This window comes from Leuciscus leuciscus (assembly GCF_965113295.1).
Source record: "Leuciscus leuciscus genome assembly, chromosome: 17".
NCBI lineage: Eukaryota > Metazoa > Chordata > Actinopteri > Cypriniformes > Leuciscidae > Leuciscus > Leuciscus leuciscus.
The window spans coordinates 33,059,778-33,074,171 of record NC_138741.1 but is presented as its reverse complement, the minus strand read 5'-3'; the positions used below and the strand labels follow the sequence as shown (position 1 = coordinate 33,074,171).

The window sequence follows — 14,394 nt, the reverse complement described above, 5'->3', positions numbered from 1 at the left end:
TCCCAGCAGTCACCACCAGTGTGTCCTTGAGCAAGACACTTTACTCCACGTTGCTCCAGGGGATTGTCCCTGTAATAAGTGCACTGTAAGTCGCTTTGGATAAAAGCGTCTGCCAAATGCATTAATGTAAATGTAATCCAGTCATAAGATGTGAAATTTAATTATCTTTATTGACATTAAGGAAACACAGCAGCTTTTAATAGGTTACATATGGACAAATGTAAATGAAAAGTAAAGCTGTAGTGTTTCTTAAGTTAAATTACAAATGTTAGGCTCAGACGTCAGTTTCCTTGATTTGGCCATTTATATGCGTTACTATCCATGGAGCTGAATCTCTCTGGCTGTAACTGCAAATACAACACAAACTGGCACTATCAAATCTTGATTGGGTGAGAATGTTGAGAATTACATTTCTTCCAGCATAATTTTAGCCCGTCTTCAATCGGTCAGGGGAATATATATACACACAAGACGTTCTGGTGTGTTTTGGAGGTGTCCTGACCTCAAGAAGGATTATAGTACAGAAGCTGTGCTTAATTTGGTCCAGTCTTTCAAAGATAAAGGGAGTTTTCCTCAAAACCCACTAAACAGCCCGAAATTTTAAACCAAAACGATAAAGCTCCATTGTGGGAATTTAAGTAAAAATGGCCATTTTGTATAGCTTCAAAAGACAAAACTGATTTAACACATAACAAAATATTTAATATGGCCTCAAACCTGCCTATGAATGTTGTATTCAATTGATGATTAAGAATTAAGAAGAAAAGGTCCGGGCTGGTTAAAATACAGTAGAATCTACTTTCTACAGGGAAGCTTTTCAACATTTTCAACATTAAAAAGTGTGCGCATTACGCTGTTATTTTACCTTTCACCATTTCTGTTTTCGCACCATTGAGTTTAACGTTCTGCCGTTCACCACAGTGGCTTCCGATCCCCAAAGAGTCTCTTACCCAATCTCCATCTGGTCCCTTAGAGCCCGTTCAAACTGGGGCCACAGTCTAGTCTTATGTTGTTGTTGGTTTTTTTTCTCGTTTGGAAGTCAACACCAGGGCTTGCCTGTGGCCAGGGCGAGTGTCTCTGGTACACACTCAAACAACACAGGACAGGACACCAAGGTGTTAAACACACGGTGGGAACCGTCCTATTCCAGCAGTTGTAGCACAAAGTCTTTCTGTTTGGGTGGCGAGGAGCTCAATTGAGCTGGATTTGAAGGTCCTCGCCATACTTGCGCAGATATTTGTCATGGTTGTGGTTGACGGACCAGAGAGGGGGCAAATGGTGCGGCTTCATGCTGGTCAGAAAGTGTTGTCGCCAGCAGCGCTCCAGCTCCATCAGGCCACGCAGACCGCGCTCGGCGTACGCCTGCACTACCTTCAGTCCATGTGGAACGTAACTCTCGTTAAAGATCCTGCAGAGGTAGAAAAGACATCTACTTTCAGAACTCGAAACCCCCCTCAGTCCAAATCTTCACGACAACACAAAGATCTGGTGTTCAGCATTTTGGCCCAACTAGTTATATCTGTACTGTATTGTAAGAAAACACCCAATCCCAAGTGTACCATTTTAACAGTTGTTTAATGTTTATGCAATTACTGCCTCAGCAATCTGACTCATAGTGCAAAATAAAACTATTCTAAATAAAAATGTACATTAAAGTCCCACTGTAGTCTATAATTTTACCCCTTCTCTTGAGACTCCCCTGCTCCATAGCATAATTAATGATATGCTAATGCCCTCCCACATTGATCTGATTGGTTACAAGATAGTTTATGATGTAAGAATCACCGGCGATTTCAAACTGAGTTCGAGACTGTCTTATATAAATACTCAGCAATGGTGTTGACTTATGCATTTGCACATGGTTTGTCTTACAGCATATTAAAAACAGCACATAGACATATAAACTACATTAAAAACTTGATGTTCACCACAGGGGGACTTTAAAGTAGGGACACACACTTTTGATCTAGAGACCAGGGTCTGGTTGCAATAAACCCCTTAAGTTAAGAAAAACCTAAAGGATATTTTGATATATTTCGATTAATCGAGTAATCAGATTTTTCCCAATATCGTATTATATAATACGGATATCATCGGGGAAGTGGCGCTAATTTGCAGTAAAATGCGCACAGCCATTCATAACGGTGCGGAGCAGAGCGAGCGTTTTCAATTCATTCTAATGAACGTTGAGCTTCCAAAGGAATGAACTAAAAACACTCCACGCCAGTGGAGATTCAGATATGGTAATGAGTCAACCAATCACAACAGACTGGGCCATCTGACTAACCAGAGCAGAGGAGGCTCTTGAAAAGGACGGGTTTAGAGAGACCGAATCCTTGATTGAACAGTTTCAGACACTGTGAGAAAAGAGCTGATGCTGCAATGTATATTATGACTTTGGATGCATGTAATCCTATTGTCAGAGACCTCAAACGTAATTAGGAACCTTTAAAATAGCATCTTGGGGTCCTTTAAAACAAATTTTAGCTGTTTGTTTTACATTTCTGTAGGATAACCACTTCCTGTCCATTAAAACGACTCAGACCAACCACTTTGCAAATATTTGATCCCCTTGCCTTCTGGCCGTATGTATAGGTTACTGATGTGTAGAAAGGCCAGGTATAGTAAGAGTTTTGTTCCTTGTCTCTATACGAGCTCTAAACACAGGGAATCGTTCATTGATACGTCACTTATGCTCTCTTGATGTTGTTTTGTTATATTTTGTCTATTTTTGATGCTATTATGATATATTGATAATTTAACCTTGTTATGTTTGTTTATGTACACATCTACGGTGGAAACAAATTTCCTCTCGAGGACAAATAAAATCTATCCATCTATTATGTGGGTGTTTTTTGGTCAAAATAAGCTACGGCAAGTAGACACTCGCAAAGGAATCTAACCTGGTTTCCAACGCTGCAGCTTTCTGAAGCATCTCCTGCGTGACCTCCTGCGTGACCTCCTGCTGTCCGCTGCAGAAGAAGCTCTGGATGACTGCCAGGAGCTCCTCTTTCCTGGATTGGGGCATGCTATCGCTGGAGCTGAGGAGAGCCCGTGAGGCCGAGCGCACCCGTCGCCGGTCCGAGTCCTCGAGCAGCCGAATGCCCTCCTCGCAGCCCTGCGGAGCGGAGTGATCCTCGGCCAGCTGCTGCTTCAGGAGCCCGTCGTACACGTTTGAGGCCGCGTGACACGAGGTGCACAGCAGCAGTATGTCGTGCGAGTTGTGGTCCTTCATCTCAGCCGGGAAGTGGCGCCTATACTCGTGTGGGACAATGTTCTTCCTGGGTTAAAATGGAAAAACAATTGTTGAGATGACAAGTCCCACTTTCAAAACAAACTCGAGAATCACAGTAAACTAGAGTTGCCAAAAGTACTGACTTCGGTACCAAGTCGGTATTGATTAAACAAAAAATTTACGCTTTGAGCGCTATCGTAAACACCTCTGATTGGCCGTTGTGTTCATGCGCTCATCAAATATGTCTGTGATTGGCTACAATGATCAGCGCTTCATTAACATGTTGTAAATATACATCAATGAGCTCTTACACAGGTACACTCGGGAGCGTTTGAAAGCAGGCGTCTATCAGCGGACCGGTCCTGCTTGTGCTTTCAATCTCTCTCGCTTTCAAAACACTTTCAAACGCTCCCGTGCGTTGATCATTGTAGCCAATCACAGACATGAGAGCACGTGAACACCATACGGCCAATCAGAAGTGTTTATGATTCCGCTCAACAGCGCTCAAAACGTCACATTTTTTAAGTTTCAGTACCGACTTGGTACAGAAGTGAGTACTTTTGACAACTCCACAGGAAACACGAGACAAACCTGATGTAGGACTCCGCTTTCCCGCACACCACACAGAGATTCTCCTTGGCTGTGAGGTAGTAGTCTTTCTGCGAGTCGGGACGCCCTGACGGCTCAAACAGCAGCCGGACAATGAAGGGATCTTCACTGACCAATTCTGAGATTAAATTATGTACAGATCACACTTTAATCAATTACATTAGACATTATACATAGGATCATTTTGAACCTGAATGCTGATTGATCAATACACTGTTCTAATACAGCCGTCTTCTCACTCTCTCCGACAAACGGCAGACTGGCAGTAAGTGATGGGGAGTCCAGTCTGTGGCGGTGTCTAAAGTCACTCACTTGTTTACTGATTCTCTAATCTCTATAATAGTGTGGTGCAGTTGAGTTCACTATACAAGCAAGAAGTGAGCGAGATTAAGCAAGGAATTTGGACACTGATGTATTACACCGCATCAGAGAGCTGTCACATATTTATCCTAAATGTAGCTTACTTTATAAAAGGATAACAGTCTTAGTGACTTTAGTTTATACATAGCTCCGTGCCAACCTGATTTAAATTTATGTTATATTAATGCTATAAATATAGATTTTCCATGGTTAACCTTGTGTTCAAACTAACCATGAATCAAGAATCTCACATCAAGAATAAACACATCAATAAGTGTACATTTGAACATTAAGTGTATGTATAAATGGCTCTATGAGCGACGCCCAACTATATTCCTTAGCAACGATGGCATTCTTCAGTGAAAACTTCAACAATTTGAAGAAAAAATAAACTATATTTTTATAGCCTAGTAACCGAATCAAAGCATATGACACTGGAAACAAAAATCTATGACTTCCTTGTAGACTTTCTAAATAAATACTAAAAGATAGAATGACATAAAATCCAGTTTTGAATAATATTTTTTAAAGAATGTTTTTTTTTTTTTTTATGATCACTGTTTTTGTAGTATCATTGATATAAAAATAAAATTTAAATTCAAATTAATAACAAGCTATATATTTTGTTTTTGAGTTTCAGTAATTTCTAGCATGTGTCATTTTATTAGTTTTTGCTTTAAATGTCTTCATAGTATATATTATGTTTAGTTCTTACATTTAGTTTTTAAACAAATGAAAATGATAAATGTTGCCTTGGCACGCTAAAACTAGCTGAAATAAAATGTTCGTTTTTTATGTTTTTTTATATTTATATTTTATTTCAATAACATTTTTTCAAGTAATGAAAAGGTTTTTCATGTTTTAGTTAATAATAATAATAATAATAACCCTGGTAATGATAGCATCCACTGTCCAATAATTGTATTTTATTTTACAGTCTGTTACATTATGTTAGTAATAACAGTAAATTATACATAATTACAAGCAACTGACCATAAACAAAACTCTAATCCTAACTCAAACCCTATAGTAAGTACATGCAAATTAATATTAATCAACACTTAATTGTATTTCAACACTGTAACAAGGACACCTTCAAATAAAACGTAACCCTTTCTTTGGACCCTGGCCCACTTCAATATTACATTATTGTAAAAATAATAAACGGTTATGCTTTATTTTAAGGTCTCTTTGTTACAGAGTTATTATACATTTAATCACGGAGTAATATTAACATACTATTGGGTTAGGGGTTAGTTGCATTAAATTATACATATTTACCGTTATTACTACAGAAAGTACATGTAATATGTAACAGACACTGTAAAAGGTTTACTTCATTGTTATCATAAGCAAACTACTTTATAACACTCTCATAATGCATTATTAATGCAGGGAAAGGAAAGGGGGAAAATGCATTTCTAGTATGCATTTATAATTTCCACATGTATAACATTGTGTACCTCCTATGCCCTTTTCCAGGTACCACTTTGCTTTCTTCTTGTCACATGTGCAGAGTGGCTGCCCATCAGGAGCATGAAGGAAACAGTTATCATAAAGGGGGGATTTCCTGAATGAAGACAAAAAGCACATCAACAGTCACTGCATGTCCTACAAGTTTTGATCTAAATATATAAAACATGACAAATTGTAATGCTTTGTGCAAGAGATTTGTTGTAGGGCTGTAAAACTATTAATCACAGCCAAAATAAAAGTTTGTGTTTACATAATATTTGTCTGTGTACTGTGTATAATTTACATATATAATAAATACACATGCATGCAAGTATATATTTAAGAAATATTTGCATGTATATACACTTTATATATATATATATAAATATTTTATATATAAATAACACATTTTTCTTAAATATACACATGCATGTGTGTGTATTTATACATACAAAATAATTATACACAGTACACACACACACATTATGTAAACACAAACCTTTATTTTGGATGCGATTAATCATGATTAATTAGTTTCACAGCCCTAGTTTGTTGTATTTTGTATTCTCAACTTCAACACCATTTTGAAAGATTAGTCGTACATTTCATTATCTTTGGTCAGATGCATTTCTATCGTGACTTACAGGATAATCTCCCAGTTCCTTCATTACCTGGCCGAGTAGCCGATGCCCAGTGGTTTGCGTTTGTTCCGCCGTGGGTCTGGAACTTGCTGGTCTCCAGACTCAGGACTGTCCACTGTGGACTTCCGGCTCCGCCGCCGCCTCTCCCCTTCCTCCCCCTCTCCAGCACTATAGCGCCCCCTAAAGGACACATCCACCAGCCCCTGACAACAGGCAGCCAGCGGGGCGAACACGGCGTCACCCTCAGCGGGCAGACGGGGCTCCAGCAGGTGCAGGAAGAGAGCTATAGAGATCTGGGCATCATGCGCTGCATAGGTCATCTGGAGGAGACAGTATGAGACAAACATATAGTGGTAACACACTTTACAATAAGGTTCACTAGTTAATGTAACATGAACTAACTATGAGCATTTATTAATCTTTTTTAATGTTAGTTAATAAAAATCCAGCTGTTCATTGTTTATGTTGGCTCACAGTGCATTAACTAATGTTAACAGATACAACCTTTGATTTTAATAATGTATTAGTAAATGCTGTAGAAGTGCAGTTCATTATTAGTTCATGTTAACTAAGGTTGTTAACTAATGAACCTTATTGTAAAGTGTTACCGATATAGTTTGTAGAATCGTAAAATGTGCAAAAGAATCGTGCAAACGACAACTATAACAGCACAGAGGAGTGACATCACTGGAATCACTTTCAGAACGCTTCAGGATTTTCAAAGTCATTATCTGATTGGTTGAACTCAACAGGATGTCCGGGAGACGTGTGCATGTTCTTTAACGGTCCGCCTGAAAAATAAAGATTGACGCCAAAAACCCTCATGGAAGAGGAAAGCTGTTTACAACTGTGACAATGAGCGTTTATCAGGATCAACTAAACGCTGGATAGACTTTTTTAAAATACGTCCAAAAGTTTCACACACCGGTCCGTTATTGTAGGGACATCGACGTTACATTTTCATGCCCCCAAACATCACGAACTGTGATTGGTTGCTTTACATGTCCGTCAGACGGCCTCTGGGCGGTCCTTAGCCAATAAAAGCGATGGAGTCCAGACCTTCTGCCGTCAGTCTATGGTCTGACTACGTGAGACTAGAATCCACCGTTTTAAGAGCTTGAGCATTTAAATTCCAATTCACACTGCGGCGACAGACGGCAACGGGTTTTGTCGGATCAGTGTGTTACCCCTGTTGGTGTGTGTTGGAGCTTGTTTTCGCTGATTGAACATGGCGAATCAGCGTTAGGGCCGGTCCACACAGAACACGTTTTTGCTGTTAAAAGCGTGAGACGCAGAAATTATAACCGTATTTTATAATGAGTTGACTGTCCCTTTAAAACTACACTATCTCTTTGCTTTGAATGCATGTGTGGGCATTTCAAGTCCAGTGTGTGAAGTGTCAAGACGGGCCGCGTCTAGCAACTCACAGGTATCGCACACCAGACGCGTCGCTTTCAGTTACATCTCATCACCAAACAGGTGAAAGTTCACTTCAAGAATGAACAGTGGTGTTGATGAGCTTGAAGTGTTTGAAAAAAAGAGCAAAGGGAAAAAAGAAAGCGTGATCTATATTATTGTAGCTCTTTATACAAAGCATAGGCTACGACTTTATTAAAGTCACAGAAAGACAAACGCTTTGCTGAAAAATGCAGAATTCTCAAACTTCCAACTTAAAGAGTTAATTCATTACGTACATTAACAATAAAACTATATGCGATCGGCGCTCTTTGGCGCAGCAGGATTTTAAACATTAGCTGGACGCCGCGTAAAGACGTGAAAGTTACATTTTGTATATGAAAGTTTCATTGCATTTATTTCTGCAAAACAAAAGGCTGATTTGATAGGAAGTTGGAGCTGATGTAGGCAGTAGTTCTAATATGACAGACCTATAGGTTCAGATGTTTTGTTAATGGCATTTACTCCTGCAAAATAAAAGGCTGATAACTTGCGCTTTGTGATTAAGAAGATTGAATGAATGTGGGTAATAGTTCTGGTGGATGAAGGGTCCCTCAGGAGCTGAAGCCCAAGGGCCTCTGATAGTATTAATGCGGCACTGGTCCCCAGGTGAAGTGTGTGAGACCGAGGCCGTGTTCCTCACCTGCTCCTGGGTCAACACATCCGCCTCCCAGTCACTGCAGCGCAGCTCCAGAGATTTGTCCAGCGAGACATTCAGCAGGTCTGCAGCCAGAGACTTCAGACTCAAGCCGTTATTCAGCACCGCTTGCCTTCAACACAGTCAACATCACCTCATGTCACCCCTGAAATCATGACTTTTACAGACACCTGCCAACAATTACTTAACAACCAGCTTAAACATCTGAACAAAATTAACTGAATTGAGATTGATATTTACACTAACTCTACAACATAGACACAGTTACTGAACTGAATTGAGTCACTAAACTAAACTGAGCTGAGCTGAATAAAGACACTGTTGTCTTCTGTAGAGCAGCTTATAGCTGGATTGAACTGGTTTCATTATTGGTTAATTTTATAATATAATATAATTCAGTCATTTTCCTGTTCGGTAATTAATCTGTATTGTATAAAATGCAATTTAAATAAACGTGACTTGACACGATCATTTGTAGATAGTACGACAGCAAAACTTGGGCTAAAAAAAATTTTTAAATTGCGATTGGTTTATAAGCCCTGTATAATAATAATAAACAAAATGAGAAATTTTACTATTGTAATATTTCACAGTAAAATAATAAAAATTGAGTATTAAATAATAATAATAATTTTGGAAACACTGAATCATGAGCTGTTCGCATGTAAATAAAAAACAACAAAAAAACCCCAGTAATTTAATTAAAATCTTAGCCTTTGTGATTTTATAAATGGCGCTAAGCCATATCGCGATTTTGGTTTTATTTCGGTTAATCGTGATTTGTGCAGCCCTAATAGATAGAGGCAGAGGCAGAATACAAATCTAAACTTAAAACGTACATATTTGAATTGGAGTATAAATTAGAAATGCGGTTATTGTTTTATTGTATTTCTGATTATTAATGTATGATCTGATGTAGAGCTGCACAGTTCTGGATAAACTGAGATCTGATGTAGAGCTGCACGGTTCTGGATAAATTGAGAATCACAATTTTTTTTGTTTAAAACAGATATCATGATTCTCCCACGGCTCTGAATGGACAACCAAACAAAATAAATGTTATTTACTAGAAGTTCTTACAAAATGTTAACTGTTAATTGGAGACCATTTAATAAATATTGAATTAGGTAATTCATTATTTAGAAAAAAATTTGTTTTGAATGAATGATTTAATGACTCACTCATAAATACTTCACTTGTTTCATTAATGGAAGAATCAAAGGCGTTTAAACAAATCTCTTGAATGATTCAATGACAAATACATTTAACGGTCACTTGCTGCCACCTACTGGTGTAACAATGTAACTGATACAATCTTTGAAGGGTAAAGTTACTTTAAAAAGGTACCTTTTTAAACCAGAACTATAAACTTTTATCCCAGTACTTCTGTGATAATTTGAATACTTGTAACACATAAATTATGATACTGCGCTGACACAGATCTGAATATTCGTTGTGATCATACTTGTCAAAGGTTTGATAGACAGAGCCGAACCGTTTACATTTCGTAATAAGATCCCGTGGGTGTTTGAATCGAGATCGCGATCTCTTAACGATTAACTGTGCAGCTCTAGTTTTATTTTTTATGTTGTTTTTATTAATGCATGTTTGATGATGATGTAGAGCGCAATGGTCAGCTAGTGTTGTTTCAATTAGTGCTCTATAAATAAACTGACTGGTTGACTACGACAGTAAAATAAAATGATTGTAGGATCAAACTGAGGCCTTACCTCTGTCTGAGGGCCAGGTAACGCAGGTCCACGGTGCAACTCAGAGTCAGACCATGATCGTGGGTCAGGCGTTTGCCATCCTCATAACATCCCACCCCGACCTTCAGCACACAGGGGTCAGACAGGACCCCCACGAGAGCCTTAGGTAGAGGAATCTGCGCATTACGAAACTTCAGCAGTCTGACCAGCATACAGCGGCCGGAGAACGTCGCCAACTGGAGTAAAGACACCGCGCAGGCCTTGCCTTTGACAGACACCTGGGGAAGCAGACAACATCTAGTGAAGGAAAGCTCTGATGCTACCAGGACAACATTAACATTTGGTCTAGGGCTGCACAATATTGAAAAAAAATGCGATATGCAATAACATTAAATAATGCGATATTAGATACGATAATGCTTCAAGTGTGTAAAATAAGCTTCAATTATCTTTAAAATATATTTAAAATTATGACCTAAATACATGTTTCACATTCTTTTTGTGAGAAGAAAACATCCCTACAACTTCTGAAAGTGAACAGCAGTGTTTTACTGTAGCATAAGAAGTGTTATTTTAACATCAGGGTGTCAGGAAGGTCTTCATTAGGATTATTTAACAACAGAAACTGATAATCAAATGTACAAATAAAACACTGCTTAGTTTTCACTGTATGAATTAAATATATACTGATTCTTATTAAAGCTACAAAAGTTATTCAGCCGAGAGCAGCGAGTGATTTTCTCTTCGTCTTTTGTCCATGACCCCAGTTATTGCAAGAGGTGGCGATACGCATATCACGATACATTACATACATTTGCGATATTTCGATAATGTCGATATATTGTGCAGCCCTTATTTGGTCACATACAGAGCCATGCTTACACGCACGCTTTTTACCCATTCACAGTCCAATCCCAAAACCGGATACACCGAAAGGTCCTTTTGAAACGCAGGCCAAAGCGTTTCCCACTCGTCTAGAGAACTCACGATCACAGGCGGCACCTCTAACAGTGTTTGCGCACGCAGAAGCTTCACGGTTTGTGGCGGCGCAGGCGACTCTGGTGAGGGGGGGATTTCCACTTCTAGCTGGGCTTGTATAGGCTCAGCCGAAGCGGGGCCCTTGAGGGCCTTTTTCTTTTGAGTGCGGATGCTGCGCCAGAGGAAAAGACCACCGAGAGTGGCTCCTAACATAGTGGCCACTGCTGCGGTCCATGTGCTCTGCTTGGACATCGTTGCAGCTGCACCAACTCCCACCTAAAACTGAAAATGATGACACTATTTCAGTAGTCCACTTCAGACAGTTTACTAACTATAAGGAAGTTTGCAACTAAGTGTCAACTAGCAGTCATTAGAGTATTAATAGACTTTCTGCTTAAAGGGTTAGTTCACCCAAAAAATGAATGAATGAATGAAATCTGAGAGCTTTCTGTCCCTCCATTGACAGTCTACGCAACTACCACTTTGACTCTTCTAAACGGTCATGAAGAGATAGTCAAACTAATCCACATGAATTGATCTGTTTAGTCCAAATTTTCTGAAGAGACTTAATCACTTTATGATATGAATTTCACTATATTATATTCACATATAAACATTGATCAGCGAACATAAACAGAAGCTCAACCGAACCTGCTTGACACGCGAGAACAAACCTCTTGCTGAAGCTCAAACGTGATGCGTAACACATGAGAATTAGAGGTCGACCGATTCATCGGTTTTGCCGATATATCGGTACCGATAGTTGATTGGTGGCAAAAATCCATATTGATAGTTTTTCCGTGTTGCGTCCGTCGCTGGAGAGGCTAAGAAGTGTGCGCTGGCATTACACAGAGCGAGAGCGGCCTCTAGAGGCGGAATAACACTATCACTGGCTGAGTTGTTTACGTTAACACTTCAGATGCGCATTTAAAACACAGACAGGGAAATGGTATGAATACAGAACACTAAAGTACATATTGCCAAATCATTATAAAGTAGTTAATTTTTGCGAGGACTAACATTAGTAGTGGCTACCTCAAGCAATTAAAGCAATGTGACAAAAACACAGTTGTTGAGTTTTAATTTGATCTGTTATTACCTTAGTTAATGTACTATGAACTAACATGAATGATCAAGGTACAAAATATTAATACATGCAGTAAAAACTTATTTATTGCATAATGCATATAGTGAAAGCTAGCTTAGTACATCCCTCATCCAAATGGGACTTGCAAAGTGTTACCTATGAAATGTACATTTGTTTCTAGGTTATAGCTAAAGAAACACACATTTGACCTGTAATATTTTAATGTTTAAATTATAAAGTTTGTTCTGTAGAACTTCATTTTAATATATTAATATTATATATTTCATTAATTTAGCACATTTCAGTTCAGCACTGTTTTACGTGGAGTGTTATGCTTGTTTTTAATCCAGTATCCATTGTTGAAAATATCGGTTGAATAATCGGCTATCATTATGTACGGTCAAACCTAAATATCGGTATCGGTAAAATCCACTATCGGTCGACCTCTAATGAGAATGAACCTCACTGGATCTTGCTGAATCTCAAACGTGCTTTTTTGGACTTTTTGAAGCGTCAAAGTGGTGTATCTGCCAAAAGAGGGTCAGAAAACTGTCAGGTTTAATCCAAAATATCTTCATTTGTGTTCAGAAGATGAACAAAAGTCTTTGGAACGACATGAAGGTGAGTAAATAATGACAGTATTTTCAACCTATACAGTGACAAATCAACTTTTCCATTCTCTTGTCCCCTTAAATTGAGTTCCAGAGACATTTTTACCTTTATAAGGGTGATTTTCTAATCAAACTCAATGCATCCATCATCTTTTACGACAAATTCTTACATTTGATCAATAAAATTCATTTAGAACCAAAAGATGTAATCAATGAAACTAAATCAGTATGAACCAGATTCATTCAGTAATGAAACACCACAGTTTTTCGCTTGGAGACGCTAAACGTTTCATTTGTGAACTAGAACGGACAATATTGTGCCTAAAACTGAACTAACTCAATACTAACTTGAGCTACTGATTTTATACAGTAGTGTAGTTCAGTAAAATGAGCAATTGTGCTGATATTCAGGAAAACAGCACTCTCGCTCGTGTAAAAATCATGAGTATAAAAATCAACAACTCATTGAGGGGCATTTTTTGCCCCATATCTTGAATTTTGGGAGCATTTTTGCTCCAAGCTCCCATTTATTTCATTTTAAAGCCCATGAATGAACCTAAGCAATAGGCTATATTAGTCTACCATCATTCACTACAATATCAAATGCATAAATTCAAAATCTTTCCTTTTTACTCTGTTTTTGTCGTCGTTGTTGTTGTTGTTAACAGCACTGGCTACCACAAAAGCATTACAGCATTTTTATTGTGATAACTGTGAGAATTTGGCAGAAACCATGCATTGCCTACGTTAAACTATTGCCAAGGTGCAGAACACAAATTGACAACGATACTAAACACAAAATAATTAAGAAGTGTCATTAATAAGGCAGGTCCTTCGTCATAGTTGTGTTTGAATGGGTTTTTTACATAAAACAATTAGGCTATGTACAAACCATTCAAACACAACTACGACAAAGGACCTGCCTTATTAATGACACTTCTTAATTATTTTGTGTAGAATATAATACTCTTTAAATTAAAAACCGATTGTGCGTTTGTGAAAACATTAACGACTAAATGTTATTTAAAATCAAGAAGCATTTCGACCCAGACTGACACAACAGCGGTTTGATGAGGAGTTCACATTGCGTTCACACACCGATTTAATGACTTTAATCTCAGTGTGTTTGTGTTAAACATGTACTAGTACTTTATTCTAGCGGATTGTTAGGACTCGCACATCTAGCTAATGACATCACTATGTAACATGTCGTTCTCGTGTGAATGTTGCAGAGGGTTTACGTACCTGAAGACTGAATAGATGTCAGAATAATGAGCGAATATTACCATTCACTGTCACACACTCTTATGATGAACAGCTGCAGCGCTGCTTCTTCGCTGGTTTTATTTAATCAGCGCTCGCAGAAATCCTCTGCGCCACAGCGCCACCAATGCTGGAGAAGCGCAACTGCCAATGTCATCTCAACCGGAAGAAACCAAAAACATTGTGCATAAAGAAAATGAATGCTGTTGTGCAAACTTTTTAGCCATTTTGAATTCATTTTCAGAAAATTAAACACATCATCTACACAGTTATCAATTACTGTTACTGTAATGCATCTATAGTCATTTTATTTGCATGCATTTTGCATGGAAT

The 14,394-nt window shown here is 38.4% G+C and overlaps 1 protein-coding gene across 4 annotated transcripts; it reads right to left on the bottom strand.

Moving 5' to 3' along the window:
• Window positions 1–151: 151 nt before the first annotated feature.
• Window positions 152–14,154, bottom strand: exd2 (exonuclease 3'-5' domain containing 2). 4 transcript variants are annotated; one of them, XM_082143491.1, is made up of 9 exons: window positions 14,044–14,154; window positions 11,005–11,382; window positions 10,144–10,400; window positions 8,399–8,525; window positions 6,331–6,620; window positions 5,668–5,774; window positions 3,827–3,962; window positions 2,904–3,281; window positions 152–1,408 (listed from the first exon to the last, which is right to left on the bottom strand). In XM_082143491.1, exons 2-9 carry the CDS (start codon window positions 11,350–11,352, stop codon window positions 1,192–1,194), a joined length of 1,860 nt encoding a protein of 619 aa, XP_081999617.1. In that variant the 5' UTR covers window positions 11,353–11,382; window positions 14,044–14,154; the 3' UTR covers window positions 152–1,191. The 4 variants fall into 4 exon arrangements, with proteins under 4 accessions (XP_081999617.1, XP_081999619.1, XP_081999620.1 ...); XM_082143493.1 differs by having other exon boundaries at window positions 11,011–11,382; XM_082143494.1 differs by having other exon boundaries at window positions 11,020–11,382.
• Between the last annotated feature and the right edge of the window lie 240 nt (window positions 14,155–14,394).

Coding starts and splice junctions, on each gene's coding strand:
- exd2 (XM_082143491.1), bottom strand. CDS start 11,352: ATGTCCAAGCAGAGCACATGGACCGCAGCAGTGGCCACTATGTTAGGA. Junction 6,621..8,398: donor ATGTGTTGACCCAGGAGCAG/GTGAGGAACACG, acceptor TGTCTCCTCCAG/ATGACCTATGCAGCGCATGA. Junction 1,409..2,903: donor GCTGCAGCGTTGGAAACCAG/GTTAGATTCCTT, acceptor CTACCTCTGCAG/GATCTTTAACGAGAGTTACG.